The following is a 21,387-nucleotide window of genomic DNA, read 5'->3' as shown; positions in this document are numbered from 1 at the left end:
CACGTGTCCACAGGGACGTTTTTGGACACAAGGGCTCACGATACTTCCCTTTGGTTTTGGACGCTTGGATCAGCACAGGCTTCTGCGCAAACATTTCATGGCTGCACCTGATTAGATGAATGCCACTTGTGGGCTGTCTACTCTGGGACTTCAAAGCAGACCAACATTGTGGCTTGTGATTACATAAACAATAATTGGAAAGCGTGGAAATGACGCATCCTGTGGACACATAACATGAGAAAGGAGAGGAGGGTTCGTGCCTTAAAAGCTGAAAAATATCAAGTGAAACATTTCAAACTTGCCACGAATGTAAGAAGAAGAGTATGTACCATACCGGTGCTTAGAGCGGTCAAAAAAGGACAAGGGAGTCGCACTTAAGCAAACCTCTCTCACATTTTATATACCAAAACAAGACAACATTATAACACGAATCATCTGCTAAATAATCATGAGCTCAGTGACCAAAACAGTTTTGATTTTAACCACAATCAAGCAGCCCTAGTTGAAGCTGCTGTGAAAAATATCTGCTGTGAGGATCTACAGTCGCACATCCCTGAAGCAAAAGCACACTTCCAATGTTGGAGAACGTGAGCAAATACAAGTGTGCAGTGACAGTATCAGGCCACGGTCACACAAGTAGACAGGATTCTTTCCAACACCCAAAATAAACCTGACACCAGCCAACTGCTTTAGTTCATTGTGGCTGGTAAACACACGTGCTGGTGTTCATATTCTGGGGAGGACACCAACTTCCAGTCCTCATGGCACGACGAGTGCTGAAGGATCCAACTCATTAGACGAAGTCCCTGTTGCACCAGCTGAGTGGATTCTGTAAACGAATGACTTCAAGAATGACGAATGACTTGAAGAGGAGGCGACGGGCTTGTGAAATCTGGTGATCGCATTCAAAAATCGACCAGACTTTGGTTTCATTTTCACGTCCAAGCAAACATGTGGGCTGCAGTTAACCTGTGTCAAGGGATCCCTTATTGTAAGCAGCGGCCTTCCCAAGTAGATTTTTGCTTTACTCAAGTTATGGTATTTTTGATATTCCAAATAAATTGTAGTTGATGTAATAAAACCCAGAAATCCTCCCCCTGAAATCAAATCAACCAAACTGTGGCTGTGGCTGTGGTTGAGGTCTAAACAGAAACATGGATTTGGAGAATCGTTATGCACCTCTCGAAGAATCGCTCTGATTTAAACTGTTGACAGCAGAATATCTTATATCCACCTAATATCTTTTGAATTTCAGACTGTTGTTGGGACATCAAAATGATGAAAAGTGAAAAGTAAGTAAGGGGATAGCAAAGACAGTTCAGTTAAACAAGCCGTGTTGGACATTTTCAGACAGTGTTTCCATTTTTTTCTGCCAAAAAACGCATTTTTCCCCCCATTTTCTGACATTTTATAGACCAGAACTAATCAATTAGACAATAAAATAACCTACAGATTAAATGACAATGAAATTAATCTTCTAATATTCTTGGACATTTCCTTAGGCCCTGGAAAATTCTGACGATTACAGTCTTCTGACATCTGCGGACTAAATAATGAATCAATCAAGCAAATAACTGGCATACTTCTCCACAATCAACCGCAGTAAGTAGAAAAGTTTGACGGACTCTTTGTCTTACCTTACGTATATGACCACACCGCTGTGCTCCGCCTTGCGCTGCCAGCCAATGGGGACCTGGACAGGGACGGCCTGCCTCTCATCTCCCGCCTCACAGTCCTTTCCGCCATTCATTGCTCCACTGGTTTTACGCTCGACACCTCAGAGGTATATATATCAGACATCAACCAGCGTCTTCGCAATGCACGTCATGTTCGTCTTCCAAAGCCGTGGTGGTGGTGGTGGAGGAGGAGGGAGGGTTGTGGAGAAGGGTAGAGCTGCTTGAACGTGGGAGTCTGCTCTCAGGTGGAGCTGATGGGGTGGGTGGGTGGGTGGGTGGTCGGGTAGGGTGAGGCGAGCTCACGGCAGACCCTACCCTTTGAGCTGCTTCATGATGACGATGCTGAATGGTGCATGGACTTCCATTACTGCATCTCGTCATTCAGAGCCATCTGACTCGGGAAGATGCCGGCTGAAGAAGTCGAGTCAGGAGTCGGAGCCGCGCCGCGCTTTCACAGGAAAGTCTTTTATTATTAATGCGTGACCATTTGTCTTCTGCTCCCTCAGTCGGACGAGATGAGCGAGTTCAACATATTGGATCCCAAACGCAGTTGGGTAGTGGTATTCCCATGGTTCCTGTCAGGGGAGAACAGAGGCGGGATTAATTTTAGTTTTTCATCATAAATTAAATCTGTTCTGGGCGTTTACGGTATGAAAGTATTGACCAATTGTTAATACGGAATTTTTAATTTACAACAGATTATTTCCATTATCCTAGTAAAAGGAAAAATGCTGAATTATTGTTGTAAAAGGATCCTAAAAATCAGAAAAACATAAGAGCGCCAGTGTTTGGTTTGTCTTTTCTGGGCTACTGTAGAAACATGTTGTCCTCCGTGGAAGAGGACCTGGTTCCTCTGTAGATATAAAAGGCTCATTCAGAGCTAACATAAACATAAAGCTTCTTATATTCAGGTGATCATACACTAAGGAAAACATTATAGTCCTACCAAAATTCAACACACCGGACCTTTGAGTCATTTTTCAAGCAGAAATGTCAAACGTTCAAGCGTCTTAAATGAGAAGATGTTCTGCTTTTCTTCGTCATTCATGAGAGTGAATGAAAAGTCTTTGGGCAGCAAATTAAAGACTTGATTTTAAAATGTTCTTACTTTTTTATAGATCCAGAGATTAATCAGTTAATTGTTAAAAATAATTGGCAGCTTAACGAGAGAGGAAAATAATCATTAGTGGCAGCCCTGATCTAGAGTGCAATGTTTTTACAATACACTAAAACCTCAGGACCGTACCAGGCTTTATGTGGCTGACACAGCCAAAAATAAAGGATGTCACTGCATACGACATTAAGGATGCTTCTCCTCTCACGCTACCAATATTGCAGGTTTAAAATCAAACGTCCGTCATCAAAATATGACGTAACGACACAGAAAACATTTAACTTTCACGCTGCTATGTTGCCAGTTCTCCCTCCTGTCTCACAGAGTGAATCCAAACACTAGTTGAAGCCCATCAAAGCTGGTAAATGGAGCTGAATTTCAGTATGTGAGTGATAGAGCTCCATGCAAAGCCTCCTCTCAGCCGCCGGTGCTGCTGACTCATAACTGCCCTGTGAGCTGCTGAGACCAAACCCAGTGACACCAGCACAGAAGGAAGGGGAGGTACAGAGGGTAGTGCAACCCGTGGCACAGTAAAAACAAGGCGGCACATAAACATATGCTGTTTATCTGGAAATGCGCAGCAGCAACAGTCGCACCTCATCATCCTCAGGAGAGGTGCGTCGCGTCCTATCAGACAAACCGCCACGTCGTTAAAATCTCATTTCCCTGAACTCCATGTTTGGAAAATGCAGAGGTAACAGAGAAAGCATAATTGCGATTGTTGTCTTCACATGTGAGGAAAGAAATTAATTATTTTTCCAACAAGAGCTTAGTGCAGGGGTGCTGCTAGAAGGAGTGTTTAACCTCCATTTTTAAAGGTTTCAATCTGGTATTTCGTCTTTTTTTCTTTGCTCGAATCAGAAAGAGAAAGACATTCTGATTAAATAGTACATAGGTGCCTGGGCTGAATGTTTTATCTTAACCTTTGGCAAAGCAACACCCCCTAAATCAGCCACCTCGCTAACGTGAAAGCACAAATTTAGATCTCAACTCTCTCCCCCACCATTTCCTCTCAGGAGCTGCCGTATCCAAATTACATACGGTACCTGCTAATGTGTAACCTTTCCCTGCAGGCTGATCGTTTTGAAGATTACGTTTTTGGCCTTTTCGCTTTTTATTGTTCATCGCAACAAGAACGAGACAGACGGACGGGGAGAGAGGACAGAGAGGAGCAGAGAGGTGGTCCAGCTCAGGACACTGAGAGATCAAAATGTTCCCGAAACACAGCATGAATTCAGTTATTACTGCGCTGGGAACATCCTAAGATGGATTTTTATCTTCAGATGAAGATGGACCAGTTAAAACTGTATTTTTGGCTGTGCATTAATGGATTAGGACAGCTTTGGAGCCAACACACATAGCTTCTGTAGCTACGCTACGGTTGAAGTATGACTCCTCAAAAATATAACTACATGTCGGGGCAATGGCGGGCACCTCGTGGGGGGAACATGAACTGTGATTCGTCTGTGCCTATATTTTCTCCCCTAGGTTGGTTATGCCAGAGGAGATTTCTGATCATAAAAACAACATTTAAGAAAGTTGAAGACAGAGTGAGTAGTATTCATCAGCCTGCTATCTAAAAATCACGTACAAGGGCAACACTACGCTGGTGTTGTAAGTATTTGTTGTGGCAGTATCGAGGGGTTGATATATCAGGTAGATATCGATATTGGCCCATCACAGATCAGATCAGTATCAGCGTAGTCCGATTAATTTAGAGACTATAGGATGCTGCTGCCATTACATATCTTTCTGACAACTGTTTGATAACCACATTTTGGGGATCATTGCAAAAAAAATGTGTATATCGAGCAATATATTGATCAAATATTTTACTGCTAAATATCCTGTATTGACATCGGCATCAGTCGGGCTCTAGAAACTTTTACTGTGGGGAGTTCATCAAAACACAACACGCTTTGATCACTGGTGACAAAAATCTGAAGGTGTCATTAACGAGTTAGGTCTCAAAACCCAACTCGTAAGTCTTGACTTAGAAATGAAACAAAGACATTGGTTACGGGTGAACTCTATATCTACAGTTGATGGATTTTTTTCGGCAGATTAAGACGAGCGAAAGCTGACCGGGATACAAGTTATTACTTTCATGCACAGTGACTATACTTGAACTCGACTCAGATGAAGTGTCTGACTGAAGCTTTTAAAGAAACACCAAGGAGAAACATTACATCTCAAGGCTTCAAGACAAAGTGGTACTCTGCTGTTAAGTCCGTGTGATATGCAGAACTGTGCGTGGTGATCGTTTGGTCAAGAGCAGGGGGAAAACAAGAGCTTTTATAATATTTACTGGAGGTTTCTCTTAACGTGAACGCAACAGATTACTTCTCACGGCAAATATGAAGACGCATCGTGCTCAGACTTTCACAAAAAGCAGCCGTGGATCATGTATGAGCCTGACGATGCCCGTGACGGTTACGCTTGTCAATTGAGTGATTTCACTGATCAGCGATTGATCAAGCTGCAACAAGAGGAAAGAAAAAGACTTGCCCCAGATTTGGGCTCAGAAATAAACATGGAAATGAACTCCGAATTTAATCCTATAATTAAATGTTCCCCAATGTCCTCAGCTTGTGCTGTTGTTGTCATTACTGTTGTGCCATCACAAATGATTTTGGAGAGCAATGCCCTTAATAAATGACAAGGAGAGGAACATACAGTCACTGCAGAGACACTGACGTCGGCGATTTGACTGAAAAAATGGTGTGTCGTACATTTTGTGCCACCTTGGAAAGTGAATCTGACCTATTTGAAAAGGTGAAAGTTGATAACTAAAACGAAATCTTAATTATTTCCCATTTCCCCCACAAACATAGCTCTGAAAACATATTTTAGGGGGTTTAAAGCACAAGTTTTGGCACAGACTGCCTTGCATGTGATGGGAATTCAACACAGTTTGGACTCAATCCAGCTGCAAACTTCATTGCGAACGAGACGTAAATACAGGAGACTCGCATCAATGCAGTCTGAGAAAGAAGGAAAAAAATGTTTTATATAAGAATCACATCTAAATGACAAGTGGAAGCACAGCCAAAGGTTGAGTAACTGAATTTGCGATCCATTAAGGATAGCAGCTTATGCAAATGACAATGTTCTTATCTCAGTGCCAACATTTTTAAAGAATATGATCAGACAACGCAGCTTGTGTGCATTTCATTACATGGTCAAGAAGCAGCGGCCCATGGTCGTGATATTTCTGTTAGTCCGCAGCGAAATAAACGCATCATAACGGCCCTTTTGGTGATCATGGGAGATGTTTCTGTCTGGGATTTTCCTGTCACGATGGTCCGTCCAGCCCACAGTCACTTCTAATTGTCCTGACTCATCCTGACCAGAACACGTAAACAAACTTTTTATCTACTTTTTATCTACTTTTTATCTTTATCTGTGCTATACAAATAAACTTGCCTTACTAGCTGGTGCAGCAGCTGGTAATCTTTAGCCGCCGACTCATGACTCAGATCAGATCAGAACCTTGAGGTTTTCCAGCATTTTGTTTAGGGCTGCACAATATATCTTCTCAGCATCGACATCGCAATGTGTGCATGCAAAGTTCATGTTTTAGATGCTTTTTTTGTGTGTTTTTGCATCATTCAGGCTGAAGATTAAGACAACAGACCTTGGTGTGACAAATTGGCCATTGAGTAGTTCTTCTGCCAGTCATGGTCGCAACCATGTTGAAAGTTATTGGTTTTTTTTCATATCGCAATATGTAATTGTAGAAAACCAAAACATTGCAATGTCAGAGTATCGTGCAGCCCTAATTTCCAATTGCCGTAAAAAATGTACACCGACAAGAAGTCTTAAATCTTCGCTAAAAGCCAAATTAATAAAGCTAATTAGAAGTTAGGAGTCGAGAGATCACTTTAAATTTGTTGATCCTGGATCTAACTGACAGAAGTCCAGTCTCAACATGATTTAAGGACTTCTAGGAGTATGTTGTACGTAGATAAAGCCTGGGTTTGGATTCATCTGGGGCTGCACAATTAATCGAAATATTATCAAAAGTGTAATATCCAAAATCGCAGGAGCTGCAATGGTAGCATTTGAAAAGTCAGCATTATAATAAAGTACTTTATTGCTGCAGAGATGTAGCAGCCGACAAATCTTTGTTTGTTTGGTACCATATATATACGTAAGTCGATATTATCGGCCCATAATGGCTTATCACAGATATATATCGGTATTGGCACCAAAATTGGGAGTATCAGTTGGGTTGTAGTTCGGACTCCAACAACTGTGACCCAACAAAGATCATTTCCACTAATCATGACTCATAATATCTGTCAAAATAATCGCAATATGATTCTTTAACCACATCGTGCAGCCCTACATTCATCTGACAGACGGGCAGGTCGAACCAAGAACCAGATATTATCTAAGATGCATTCAAGAGATCATTTACTTAGAGGATTATTGTGCTATTATGTTTAGAGCGGCAACGATTAATAGATTAGTTGTCAACAATGAGGTTAATCTCCAACTGTTTAGATAACTGAGTAATTCTTTTGCATAATTTTAAGAAAAACAGTCAAAATTCCTTGAATCCTGCTTCTTAACTTGAATATTTTGGGAAAATCTGAAATATACCTCCAATGACACGTCTTGCAACTAGAACTGTAATGAATTACTGATTATTTGATGAGCTGTCAACTGGTTCGTGTTATTGTTTAAGGAAAATAAATCAAAATTTGCAGAGTCCAGCTTCTTAAATGTGATTATTTTCTAGTTTCTTTGCTCCTCTATGACAGTAAACTGAATATCTTTGGGTTGTGGACAAAACAAGACATTTGAAACAATCAACAATGAAAATAATTGTTTGTTGCAGCCTTAATTGTGTGTATGTATGCAAAAACAAGGCTGAATCGAAGTCTAGGGCACGTTTAAGGTCACAAATGCCACTTCAGAGCATTTGGTGCATTTGTATCTGCATTTACTGATCAGATCTCTAGAAATGCATTTAAAGCCAAGTGAACAGTTTATGGAGTATTATCCTGGGTATGATTTAATTATGGGTTATTATTTTTTAAAAAGGAATACAGATAAAAAATATCTGATTCCAGCTTCTTACATGTGAATATTGTCTGCTTTCTTTCCTCTTCTATGACAGTAAACTAAATATCTTTGAGTTGTGGATGAAACGAGACAGTTAGGGACGTTATCTTGGACATTTTTCAACATTTTATAGACCTAACAACTGATAGATTAATCAAGAAAGTAATCAACAATGAAAATAATCATTAGCTGAAGCCCTTATTATGATTATGCATGCAAAATATAGGGCTGACAACAGAGTCCATGGTCACAAATGCCACTTCAGAGCATTTGGCGCATTTATATCTGCGTTTACTGATCAGATCTCTGAAAATGCATTAGGTGCCAAGTGAACAGGGTCTGTCATACGTCGTCACATGCACAAAACGACAGTAGACTGAATATCTGTAGGTTTGTGGACAAAACAAGACATCTGAGGACGTCACGTTAAGCTTTGGGAAACACTAATCGACATTTCTGAACATTATCTGACATTTTATAGACCAAACGATCGATCGACAATGAAAACAATTGTTCGAAACAGCCCTAATTATGTGTATGCATGCTCAATATGAGGCTGACTGCACAGTCTGGGGCACGTTTATGGTCACCTCAGACAATTTGGTGCATTTATATCTGCATTTAGTGGTCACATCCCTAAAAAATGCATTTAAAGCCAAGTGAACAGGGTCTGTCATATGTTGTCACATGCACAAAACATGCACTGTTTATAGAGTGTAATCCTGGGGTTTGATTTATATCATAAAAGGAGGTGCAGGACACAAATTGTGCAACAGCAAAAAAATGCTCCAGCTGCATGACAAGTACACCACAAGATACCCACGACTGGCTACATTTAAGTCCATTAAATCTCAGCCTAGCATTTTAAATCTGGCTGTAACCCCATGGCTAAGGCTAGCTTTGGGGGTAAATTAGCCATATTGTCCTGCAGCAGCCTTCAAAGTTGACAGCTACACAAGTTGGCTACGTCGCTAGCTCCATGACAAGACTTTTTTCCCCCTAAATATCTGGAGAACATGACAACCGCTTGTGTACACTACCCAAGCAACCAAACGTTAAATAATAGCCAATTAGCTTTAGCCTGTGCCAACTGTGCCAAGTGTTGCTTTATTAACGTTTTAGCGACAACCGTGAGGCGTCAGAGGGTGTTGGGTTTGTGTCGGGGTGAGCCTGGCCGCTTGAACTCCATCGTCTGCGGGCCTCCGCGTTCAAAAGTGACCGTGTCAACAAGCGAAATCGGTCCAGTCTGACTGTGCTTTTTGATGCATCGGACACAGCATCTGAGCTAGCTGTGGGGGCTAGCATGCCAAGCGTCAGCTGTCTAGCTACCGTTAGTTAGCTAGCTAGCCAGCTAGCTTGTTGTAACGAAAATGAATTAGCGGGCGAGCTCGGCTACGCTAATAACGTTTTAGCATTTAATTAGCGAGCCGCGACCGGGTCCGCGGACGTCGAGGAGCCGCGACACGGATTCCCACTTCAAATCTGTCGACGTAAAAAAGCAGCTAGGCCCGCCGTTAGGTTTCGAGCCAAAGGGGGCCAAAGGCAAGGCCGGGGCCAGGCCGAGTTAGCACGGGTTAGCCTAGCATGCTAGCTAACAGCCCGTTGCGTTCGCAGAGCGAGAGAGAGAGAGAGCGAAGAAGAAGAAGAGAGAGAGAGAGACGCTTTTCAGGCACTAACGCTTCTGTCTGCGTCAAATCAGCCCGCAAACAGTCGCTTCTTACCCGGGCGTCCCCGCGAATGCATACCGGTGCTGAAGCCGTGACACGGGCGAGCAACAGTGCGTTTCTGACCTCTGGAAAAATAAGAATAAGAAGCCTACCCATTAGTTCTCTGCCTCTGCTGGTTCTCCTACACTGGGATATTGGAAATGATGGAGAGCCGCACTGCGCATGCGCGGCAGGGGAGCAAAGCCAGCAGATGGGAGAGGTGATGCACGTTACCTCCAGAGCACGCACGCACACACACACACACACACACACACACACACACACAAAAGTTGGGATTGAAAGGGTGGAGGAGATGTGGAGGAGATGGTCCTCACAGTGAGGTCTGACCTGGCTTCAGTCCTGCAGCAGGTGGAGGATAATGTCCCCTCTGACTCTCAGGTTCAATGTTTTTATTGTTTTTATCAGAAGAAATCCAACCTGTGCTCTCACAGCTGCGACGGCTGAGGCGAGAGACCTTCTGCATTAAAGCTGCCGATGATCAAACCCACGAAAATATGACTTTAAGGTGCTGCTTCATCATTTTCTGCTGCAAATATTGTACTTTTTTTGACTCTTATGTCACAACTTTAGTTACTTTGAAGGTTAAGTTTAATAACACAGGATGTAATCAACAAATAAATACAGATGTGATATTATAGATGATGAATTCACAAGCTACTCAGCGGTGTTACTCACCAGTCAGAGGTGTATCTTACATCTTTCCAAACAGCCTCGCTATTTTCAAGTACATACATGTTGAATATATTGTATCAGGCTGAAGGATAAAACATCTTAAAATTAAAACTTCTTAAATATAAAGTATATCTCTTCTGCAAAAACATGCAAAGCCACACAATACAACACACAAACCTCCATTTTAAATATCATCGAAAAGTGTTAGGCAGAGTTTTCACCTCATTACTTAATATTGTATTAAATATTCATTGTCAGGGTTAAAAAAAACCTCCTCGTTAATGTAATAAAACTCACTAATAATGATCTAATTAACAGTAAAAGAGCTATGTTGCTAATAGCTCGGAGGTATTGTGTCATTTTAATCAGGCATGTTGTGTTAATGAGATTATTGCACTATTAGGCTGCAAATTGTTGTAATGTTATTAATTAATTACGTTAATTGGAAGGTTTCAGATCGAAAGTCAAGACTTTTTAGTGTTTCATCAACTGTTAGGAATCAGAGCTTAAATACTCAGGTTTATGAACAGAAAAAAGGACATTTCTTCTTTATCTTTATTTAAAAACACAAAGAAATACAATTTAATGGCCAAGAATTGCAAGGCGCTGTTATATTGTGGTAATTTCCCAGCTGAGACGGTAATTAAGTGAATGAAATTGATATAAATATGAAAGAGAAGTAAAGACAGATCATGTCTCTGGATGAATAAAGGTTATAAAAGCTCAGAAAACCCAGCAGAGTTCGGTCATCTGAAGGGAAACGAAGACGCAGCTCAGGTTGCAAAACGCTCAAATTCTGTCTGAAGGTCAAACCTGAGGAGACGTTAAATTAATTCAGTGTACGGCTGCTGTAAAAGGGCCGCTTCATGTATTTTTAAGGGCAAACACAGAGCTGAATGTGGGAGCGGAGAGTTGTATTTTAGAGTAATGTGACAGGCTGAATGTGAGACGAGGCCGAGAGACGATCTGAGAGATATCTGATGGTTTATTGGTGCTTTTTTCATCCGGCGACCAGAAGCCACAGGAAGCATTTAAAGTATCTCAGTAAAAGACGACACACGAGGCATTCAGATGAGATCAAAATCAGAGCGATGGGGCACAAATTAAGATATACATATAAATAATTACATGTAATTGCCTCTGTAAGGGAAATCAGTGTCATGAAGTGCTATGATGTTATCAAACCTTCAGATCTTGTCTACAGTGAACCACGTGGATACTTCTTGGTATTTCTTACATCCTTGAAAAATATTGATTTTGTGAGTATGAAAAGATTTTACAGTTGTTTCAGTATCACTTTTCTTTCATTTTGCATGAAAGGAACTTAATAAATAAAATAAAGTTAATAATTCATGCACGAAAGAGCTCGTTTCTGTCTGTTGAGGAAGATAAAGGGGATGAGAGGTCGGTAATATGGGCTAAAATTCAATAATAATGTAAAATGTGTTATGTGTTATTGAAATATTTGCCAATTATTGTTAAGCACTAATTCTCTGGACACTTGTTGGGTGTTTTAACTTAATTAAATGTCCATTTGAGAGGTGAACAACAAAACACCAACCAGCGATGAAGACTGCAGGTCACGGTTGGAAGCTGGACTCGGTTTAAAATGTTTGTTTTGTTTAAATTTGTAATATTTGGTCTGACATTTCTACTTGAATAACTTACATGTATATAAATATTTATTTATATATATATATGGGAGTGAATCAAAATATACTAGTGTTTGTTAAAATTATTGTTATTGTTATTATGATGATGTAATGTTGTGATTAGCTGCCTCTCTCTATGTGACAGTGCACTTCTACTATAATCTGTTCTACTCTGAGCCTCAGCCAATCAGAGCCCGAGAATCAGCCAAAGCCGGAAGTCGTCACTCCCGGCAGGGCAGCGTTCCCGCGAAGATTGAGACCTCTCAACGCCTGAATCGCCGGTTTCTGTTGGTAAGTCTGGTTATTTTGGTGTCTGTAGACATTTCTACACACGCTAACTTTAATTTAACTTTGTATTAGAAGTATTTTAACGTCGCTGAGACGAAGCGAGCTGCTAGTTTAGCTGCTAACGAGCTCTGATGACGTTTAGATCAGCGTGGGGAGAAAGCGACACCAAACTCCATTTTTAAATAGTGGAAAATTAGCACATTTTTGCTTGTCGGCAAAAATAAATGTAGTTTTGAATACAACATTTAACTGCTTTTGAAATATTGTGAGTCACTTTATAATTCGGCATACATATCAATCCACTGAGGCTTCAAGGACATTATTATAATGTAAATAAACCTCCGAAGCAGGCATTAAAGTTGAAATTGTACTTAAATAGAGGTTTATTGTTGGTTTAGCTATAAGCCGAATTGAATGTTGGTTTATCTTCATTTATTATAGAGCTGATTTAAATGTTAAAACATTATGTATACATGTCACAAAGCGAGATCATTATGTTTTGACGAATACTGCATTGGAGTTCGGCAGCTTTTGGTGTTGAGGCTGTAGAATCCACTGTGTTAGTGCATCAAATCGAAACATAACTACCATTTCTTAAGGTTTTATAGTTACATGAGATTAAATACAGAGTTGTAGATGAGTATTACTGATGAGGAGACAGTTAACTGGGCATAAAGCAAAACCAGGGCATAGAAAGTAGTTGTGATGTAATGACTCATATTGTGATGCTGAAAAATGGGTTAAAAACACACTGAACACACAGATTTCATGTTTCACATTAAAACCTCATGTTTTGCAGTTTCCTCACCATGAGTAAGAGGAAGGTGAACGATGCTCATCTGCCAGTAGGAGAATGCATCACACAGGTTTGTATCTGCCAGTTTTTCTCTTCCAATTTGTTTTTATTGATCGATACGAGCCACTGATTGGTAAACACATGATCATTTGCATTATTGGCTTTATTAATGTTCAGGTTCAGGACATTTTAAGGGAGCGGTTTTGCCGCCAGCAGCTCCCTGACAGCCTGGAGGGAGTGGAAGCTCAACACAAGTAGGTTTATTTCATCTACGCTGGTGAGAACGTCTGAAATCTTTTATTATTTTAATATGTTGAGGTGATTTTTAATGTTATTCTGGCCCAAATATTATAAATATAATATGTTAAGGTCAGGATGAGTGCTGCAGCTAAGAAATATTGTAGCTAGAAGGATTAAAGATTCACATAATACTTGAATTTTTAAACAGAAGATGTAATAATAAGGATAAAAAACCTGCTGCAGATGCCACACCAAACCTCATTTGATTTATTCAGGATTTAAGGACTTTACTGTTTAGAGGATCTTTAATATCTGGATTTATTCCTTACAGTTGAGTTTAACCAGAAATAAATCAGCAAAATGTGAGTCTATTGTTATTTTTATTATCATTTATTAAAACGGAGAGCAGATAAGCACTGTAGTAGGACTGTCATCTGATGTGAAGAGACTATGTGGGACTCTGTAAGCTTCACTGACCCAGTTCAGTCTCACCTGGCTGACAGCGCTGTCCCAGTTTGTGGGCTGGAAACGCTCCAGTTCCCGGCTCACGAGCATCCCAGGTGTTGAAATCCACCCGCAACACTGACGGTTTAACCATTACGGTGCTCGTTAGATGACACTGTGCTACTATAGAACTCTCTTTGGAGGAGCATTATGGGTATTGTAGTCTTAAAAAAAAAAAAAACTGTATTTTTTCAGACACCTTCTGGAGCTCCTGAAGCGGACAGCCGTCCACGGGGAGAGTAACTCGGTGCTAATCGTCGGTCCCAGGGGAGCAGGGAAAACAATGGTGAGCACATGCGCTAAAAATGGGCTTATGGGTAAAAAATGGCTGAAAAAGAGATGATGAATTGTGTTGAGGTGTGTTTTAAATCCTCAGAGGGTTGTATGTTGTGTGTTTGTGTGTGTGCAGCTGCTGAAGTGTGTGTTGAGAGACCTGTTAGAGGAGAAGGAAGCACAGAAGAACCTGCTGCAGGTTCATCTCAACGGTACGGATTCCTCACCAGACCTCATTTGATTTATGCACAATTTAAGGGCTTCCTCTTTTTCTCTTTCCTATCAAGTTTAAAAAGAAATAAATCAGCAAAACATGTAAATCTCTTCTTATTCTTGTTTTTTATTATTCTTATTTATTAATGTCTTGTGTGTTTGTTTTTGTCGTAGGTCTCCTGCAGACCGACGACAGAATAGCGCTAAAAGAAATAACGCGGCAGCTCCACCTGGAAAACGTCGTCGGTGACAAAGTGTTTGTAAGTGTTTACTTTCAGGTTTTATTAACATTTTCTCATTAATAAAGCAACAAAATTGCTCCAAAAAACCTGTTTGTGTTGAATTTTTAGGGAAGTTTTGCGGAGAATCTGGCGTTCCTGCTGGAGGCGCTGAAGAAAGGTCAGAACATTTAGAGAAATAATCTAATTTTACTCTTTACTTTCAAAATAAAGGACAGAAAATGTTGAATATTTGGTTTTTGTGTTCCTCTGCAGGCGATCGCAGCAGCAGCCGCCCCGTGTTGTTCGTCCTGGATGAGTTCGACCTGTTTGCCCACCACAAGAACCAGACGCTGCTCTACAACCTGTTCGACGTCTCCCAGTCGGCCCAGGCTCCCGTCGCTGTGGTCGGCATCACCTGCAGACTGGTGAGCCTCTCACCCTCCCAGTAACACTGCTGCTTTTCACAGTATTTAGTTTTTAATGAATGAGCTGTGGTTTGTCGTTTCCCCGTCCAGGATGTTCTGGAGCTGCTGGAGAAGCGGGTGAAGTCGCGGTTCTCTCACCGTCAGATCCACCTGCTGAGCAGCCCGACGTTCCCTCAGTACCTGGAGCGGGTCCGGACCCAGCTCAGCCTGCCGGACCACTTCCCCGACCAGAAGTTCTGTCAGGACTGGAACGACAGCGTGGAGGTGAAGCTGAGTGAAGCCTGATTCTGGTGGTTTTCAGTGTCTCTGTGTTATTTAATGCTTCTTCTGTCTTTGTGTTGTTTCTTCAGACTCTGTGTGAAGATAAATCTGTGCAGGACGTTTTACAGAAACACTTCAACTCCAGTAAAGACTTCCGGTCGCTGCACGTGCTGCTGGTACGACACAAACTCTGCTTCCCTCCTCTCATCTTTCCTTGTGTCCTTCTCTTACCACCTCGTCTACCCTCCTCTTTATCAAATCATCTATTTTATTCCTTCACACCGCTCCTCTTTCCACTCATCTCTTCAGATATCTATCCTCATCTTCTTCCCTCCTTTCCTTTCCTCTTTCCTTATTTTTCTTGTCTTTTCTGCCTCATCTTTCCTTTCTTTTTCTCTTTTACACCTCATTTTTCCTCCTCTTTTAACCCCATCTCTCCTCTTCTTTCCTCTCTTCCATTATGTTTTCTCCTCCTTCCTCTCCTATTTTCTCCTCTAAGTGCCCGTCTTTCCTCCCAAAAGACATTTTCCTTTTTTCCATCTATTTTCTCCTTCTTCCTCTAGTTCCTCCTTTTTCACCTCTTTTCTCCTCCTCTTTCATCCTGTACCCTCCTTCTCTCTTTCCTCCTCAGATCTCCTCTCATCTTTCACACTCTTCCCTCCACTACTTCTTTCTGCCTTATCCTTTCTTCTCTCCATCTTCCTCTCTCCATGTGTAACTCCTCTTGTTCTCGTTTTATCTCCAGATGTTGTGTCTGAGTCGAGTGTCCGTCTCCAAACCTGCCGTCAGACCTGCAGACCTGCTGGAGGCCAGCCGACTGTGTTTCACCGACTCAAAGGCCAACATGCTGCACGGTGAACACACAAAACCCCAAATCTTCCACATTTAAATCTCGGCAATAATTTCCCATCTGTTAATATTTGTGTTTTTCCTTTGTGCCTGCAGGTTTATCCATCTTGGAGCTTTGCCTGATCATCGCCATGAAACACCTCAACGACGTCTACGAGGGAGAGCCGTTCAACCTGCAGATGGTTCACAACGGTACGACACCTGCTTTTTAATCAAATATCAGACAGGATTTAATTTATTTGTATATAAGTGGCTGATTTTTCCTGGTTTTTTTCCAGAGTTTAAGAAGTTCCTGCAGAGGAAGTCGAACTCCATGTACAACTTTGAGCAGCCGGTCATCATGAAGGTCTGTAGAAAGCTTTTAATGAGCCCCGTGAGGTCTTCCAGTCCTGACGAGAAGATATATTTAAGAGAAAAGTCAGTATCTTTCTGTATAAATGACCCAAACTCGACTTCTCTCCCGTCCTCAGGCCTTCGAGCACCTGCAGCAGCTGGAGCTGATCCGGCCGGTCGACAGCTCCGCGGCCAAAACTCAGAGGGAGTACCAGCTGATGAGACTGATGCTGGACCACAGTCAGATCATGGAGGCCCTGCAGAAATACCCACAATGCCCCACTGACGTCAAGCAGTGGGCCATGTCGGCGTTCGGATAGGACTCCACGTACATCTGGACTTCATGTAGACATTTTATTCACAGCACAGAAGAAAGTTCTGAAGAACAAAGACGGTTTGAAATGGAAACCAAGGACCAACATTTAAACTGTGACCAGAAGCAGGGAGGAAACATGGCCGCCAGTCTGCATTATGTTTCATGTATTTGGAGTATCAAGTTTATTCACGAGGTGTCCAATAAGCAAGTGAGGTGGCTCATGTTGAGGATGAAATGAAGTCCTCAGTTTCAAACGCACATTCGACTGAATTAAGCAGAACTAAAAGAGACTTTTTGGACGTAAAGTCTTCAAACCTGTTGACTAGATTCAGTAGAAATAAACTATGAAGTCACACACAAGTACATTTTCTGTCATATTTCCTTACAGCCTTGATTTGATGTGATGATTTGATTCATTAGATCATGAAGGCCTGCAGAAAGGATCCTTTTATACTGTTCCTGAGGTTCTCCAGTCACGTCACCAATATATATATTATAATATTTTTATATAAAAATGACCAAATTCTTCTTCGATGGAAAGATTTGATTCAATAGAGATTCTGAAGCTGTGTGACGCCTTCAATGAGTCAAATAATCAAACACTAAAAAATGCAAATATTCTAGATGTCTTGTGAGATTTTCCTCGTATTTGGGAATCTTTGGAAACTGTTAGGTAGGATTTAAAACAAACTTCTGTTGGAGTGGACTGAAATGGACGTTCTCTCTTTGCCCAAATTTCTTTTTTAAAGACACTGAAGAGTGTTGGAGTTAACTCTTCATCTGCTGCCATCTAGTGGTGAAAGTCTGCAGTCAACATTAACCTGGACAGTTTGTGCCAAACCTCTCATTAAGATGAGGATGCAATTTTGATTTCTAGCTTAGAGCTGGAACGATTCATTGATTAGTTGTTATTAAATGAATTACCAACTTGTTTGAGTAATTTTTCCAGAAAGAGTCAAAACTCTGATTCCAGCTGATTAAATGTGAATATTTTCAGGTTTCTTTCCTCCTGTGACAATAAACTGAATATCTTTGGGTTGTGGACAGAACAAGACATTTGAAGACGTCATCTTGGGCTTTTTTCACCGTTTACTGATATTTTATAGTCCAAACAACTAATCAATTGATCAAGAAAATAAGGGACAGATCAATCGATAATAAAAACTGCTAGTTGAACATTTTAAGGACTGTGAAGAGAAACAGGCTCTGGTTTGTCCTTCATCGGTCCTGCAGAGAAGCTTTCATTCAGAAGCATGCGACGATAAATAAACTGCTTTTAAATTCCATTTACTTTGTGTCAGAATAATTTAATTCTCTCTGACTTCACTGGAGGAGACGTGTCCTTCTGGTGGAGTTTTATGGTCTTGCTCAAGGGCACGTCGAGTTGACGGATGAGGAGATCTCGCTCCTCAACGCTGGTGTTCGTCAATCTGAACCTCCCAATCTGCCATTTCTGACCTGATTAAATAAAAAGGTAAAACACAAGTTTTTCCTGAACTCTTAACCCCATATTGGCCGATTTAAACTCAATTTTTAATATTTATATGTATGTTTTGAACGTAAAACCTTATTTTGTCCTGTACCTCCTTCATTTCCAACTAATTACCAGATAATTTCGGAAGTTTCCTGGGAAGAAAATATGATTTTATAATTGCTAATGTCTCCTCGAGGGTCTCTAAGTTGGTACACAGTGAGATAAATGAAAAGTAATCTCAGACAGTGAAAACAAAGGAAAACATCAGCAATCACAATCTAAAAACACATTTATTTACATCACGTGGATCACTTCAGCTGATAAAAACCATTAGCCGAGAGTCACAGCGCTGATCAGGGATCAATATGTCTCCTCTGTGATGACGTTTCAGGGTTTCTCAAGGTTTTCCTGCTGTAATACTTCTGGAAAGGACTCAGCAGCTGGTTAAAAACTCACTCAAACACCTTTAGTTGTAATTTTCACTTTGAAGTTTGTTTCTTGTCCTATTTTCACATTTTGTCGTCAGTAACATAAAATGTACAGTCACATGTATCAGGAGTAAAGAAACAACACATTTTCATCATCAACTTTCACGACCAGAACTGATCCGACATCATCTTCCAGAAACCCTGCGAGCAATCGTTCACGTTTAGAGGCTGCGTTGGCAGATCCTGGATCAGCGCTGCGACTCCAGAGCTTTTTTCGAGAAATGTGGGGTCAAAAAAATGCTTGTAGTGTTTTTTTTTTGTTGTTTTTTTTTTCTCGTAGAAATTTCAGGCCTGGCGTCCAGACTTATCCTCGACAGCGAGGTCATTGGAGTTCAATGTTTCCTCTAAAATTCTTACCAACAGTGGGGGAAAAAGCAGGAGATCAAGATGCTGGAATGAAATACCTGTAGTGGGTGATTGCATTATCACATATGGAGTATTGCAACTGCTCTTAAAGAGCTTCGAGGGGTTCTTCAGAATGCAAATGTCAGGGGACCCGAGTCGGCGCCATGAGGAACGCCAAAGGCTGAACATTCGTATTTATTCTCTGCCAAAGAACCCTTAAGTGCTTTCTTGGATGCCGTACAAAGTACTCCAATGAGCCTGTAGCTTTTAGCTTACGCAGAGCTCAACTTAAAGTTGTTTTTCCGCATAGTGAAGGACAATTTTTTATGCAGCGGGGGGCTGTGTCAAAACACAAGAAAAAAAGAATAAATGAATGTAGAGGAAACACTGAAGTTCAACACGCACTTATAAAGATTCAGCTCAGAGTATATAGTTGATACAGGTATTTATGTTCTCATGTCTGTACAGAGCCTAGACTGCTTAAAATAGTGGGGGGGCAACAAGACACAAATGTTTCACTGGTAGTTTATATGCACAGCAATGTGAGGTGCTGGGCTGGAGGAGGTCGAGATAGAAAACTGTAGAGCCGAGCTGAGAAAACCCATTCATACACCTTTACATCACGACCTTTGGATCCTAACTGACTCAGAAAAGGTTTGTGACGATAGTTCAGACCTGAGGGGAAGTGAAGAGACTAAATTGATGGTCTCCAATCGCCTCAACTGAGCTTTTGATGGAGACAAACGGACCAATTCTTTTGGGATTTTCTTAAAGCAACACCAGGTAGTTTTTCGACCTTAAAATAATGTTTTCTAGAAAAACCATTAATCGGATGAATGGTGACGTCTCTGCAGCCTGAGGGGGGTCGCGCCGGCATCAACATAATTGTTGAACAGTGTGGTCGGGAGGTAACGTTAGGGTATTGTTGTTATCGGTAGCGTTAGCGTGCTACTTACTGTTGTCGTACCGAGTTGGTTGTAGTTATTACACCACAACCTCAACTTGCGATTGTATTTAGTAACTCCCGAAAACATAGTTATATTTTCAGACGTTACTCAACACATTCACGCCCAAGCGTTGTGTTTTGGAAGTAACTTAGTCGGTGCAATCACTATAACCAACTCGGTATGAGAATAATTCTAGCATGCTAATGTGCCGTGCAGCCTATATGCTAACAAACTACCAACTGCTATCTCTGAATCTAGCTTGTTGTTGGCACTCGGTTGAGGTTTTTTCAGACGTTTTCGTGATTCGCTGGCTCCGTCAATAAATTTACGTGTATTCATTTTCCCCAGGGATGCTCATACAGCGACAGTATTTACGACACTGGTAACAGATAATTGCGCTTCTCAACCAGCCGGGGGTAGTAATGAGTCCAAACTACCTAGTGTTGCTTTAAAGATCAAGGAGCCTTCAAAACAAGGCGGTTCAGGTGCTGGTTCAGAGCCAGTGCCTACTCTAGAACCACCATTTTTCAAAACCAGAGCAGTCATGTTTGGATGCCAAAGCCAGGAGCAACACCTGTGAAGAGTCGATGTAGTCCGCCACAGTTGTTCCTAGCATTGCTGGGAAATTTGAGACGTATACAGTGACTGAATCTACAGTGGCTCTCAAACCTGTTCTTAAAAGCAAAACAGCACTAGCACCAGCCCAGAACCAGCACTTGGTTCACTTTAGTAGGTACAGCAGGACTGTAAAGATGAAAATCCTCTTTGGGAGCTTTAAAATTTGCAGAAGTTTGGCTTGACAATATGGACAAAGATCGTCTCTCATTGGCTTAAGCAAAATGTTCAGGGTGTTCACATCTGGATGTTTGTTCAGACAAACAGTCCTAAACTTGTATTTTGAAGGTCCAATTTCTAAGAATCCCCAACTCGTCAAATATGGACGCTTTCGGATGTCAGCCATCTCCACCTACAATCCCAAAGCATCAGTATTTGACAAGTTGGGAACGAGACTCAAAAATAAACCTTACAAAGTGGACCTTTATGTAAACGGAGATGCTTTTTGAAGATCAAGAAAACTATGTAGAGATTTGACTGGAAATTTGGGCTCTGCATCAAGATTTGGAGATGGGCCAAAGCAACAGGAAAGACAACAAGTCCAACAGGACTGTTAAGATCCAAATCCTCTTTGGGAGCTTTATAATTAACAATCCGATCCGAGTCGTCACCCTGCTAATTCACTGTCCTCAGAGCAGGTTCACATCTTCAGCAGGTAACCGTAATACCAAGAGGTGTATGAATGGATCTCCGAGTGCGTCGGCTTTGCGAGTTTCTACTGCGACGGGGCACAATCACACGAAACCAGCCAAACGCAAAGCCCTCTAAAGTTACACAGGGCCGGGCTCAATCCATCGAAGAACACACAATACTGGAATCCAGGAGTCTGAAGAACATTCATTCTCGGTCGTTTTTGTCCATAGACTGAATAGAAAGAAGCACGTT

At 41.3% G+C, this 21,387-nt stretch overlaps 2 protein-coding genes across 9 annotated transcripts in view; one reads left to right on the top strand and one right to left on the bottom strand.

The window, feature by feature from the left end:
• Positions 1-9,735, bottom strand: part of mbd5 (methyl-CpG binding domain protein 5) — a 28,694-nt gene extending 18,959 nt beyond the window's left edge. For 4 of the 6 annotated variants that reach the window (XM_084347235.1, XM_084347236.1, XM_084347232.1 and 1 more), the window contains exons 1-2: positions 7,880-8,763; positions 1,638-2,251 (exon numbers count right to left, since the gene is read on the bottom strand). In XM_084347235.1, coding sequence (XP_084203361.1) covers positions 1,638-1,750 — 113 coding nt within the window. In that variant the 5' untranslated portion in view covers positions 1,751-2,251; positions 7,880-8,763. Of the gene's footprint in view, positions 1-1,637; positions 2,252-7,879; positions 8,764-9,584; positions 9,652-9,682 lie in introns of those variants that run through there. The other 2 variants (XM_084347234.1, XM_084347233.1) reach the window with 2 other exon arrangements.
• orc4 (origin recognition complex, subunit 4) lies at positions 9,711-16,993 on the top strand. Of its 3 annotated transcripts, none has more exons than XM_084347241.1 (15): positions 9,711-9,789; positions 12,098-12,205; positions 13,002-13,068; positions 13,176-13,252; positions 13,938-14,028; positions 14,152-14,227; positions 14,403-14,488; positions 14,579-14,627; positions 14,723-14,874; positions 14,965-15,138; positions 15,225-15,311; positions 15,881-15,989; positions 16,081-16,176; positions 16,263-16,330; positions 16,455-16,993. In XM_084347241.1, the coding sequence occupies exons 3-15, from the start codon at positions 13,012-13,014 to the stop codon at positions 16,635-16,637; spliced, it is 1,305 nt and encodes a 434-aa protein (XP_084203367.1). In that variant the 5' UTR covers positions 9,711-9,789; positions 12,098-12,205; positions 13,002-13,011; the 3' UTR covers positions 16,638-16,993. The 3 variants fall into 3 exon arrangements, with proteins under 3 accessions (XP_084203367.1, XP_084203365.1, XP_084203366.1); XM_084347239.1 differs by having other exon boundaries at positions 9,719-9,789; positions 12,060-12,205; XM_084347240.1 differs by lacking the exon at positions 9,711-9,789 and adding an exon at positions 9,833-11,521 and having other exon boundaries at positions 12,060-12,205.
• Positions 16,994-21,387: the final 4,394 nt, after the last annotated feature.

The sequence above is a fragment of the Pagrus pagrus genome (assembly GCF_965226575.1).
Source record: "Pagrus pagrus genome assembly, chromosome: 24".
Lineage (NCBI taxonomy): Eukaryota > Metazoa > Chordata > Actinopteri > Spariformes > Sparidae > Pagrus > Pagrus pagrus.
This window is presented reverse-complemented; position numbering and strand designations above follow the sequence as displayed.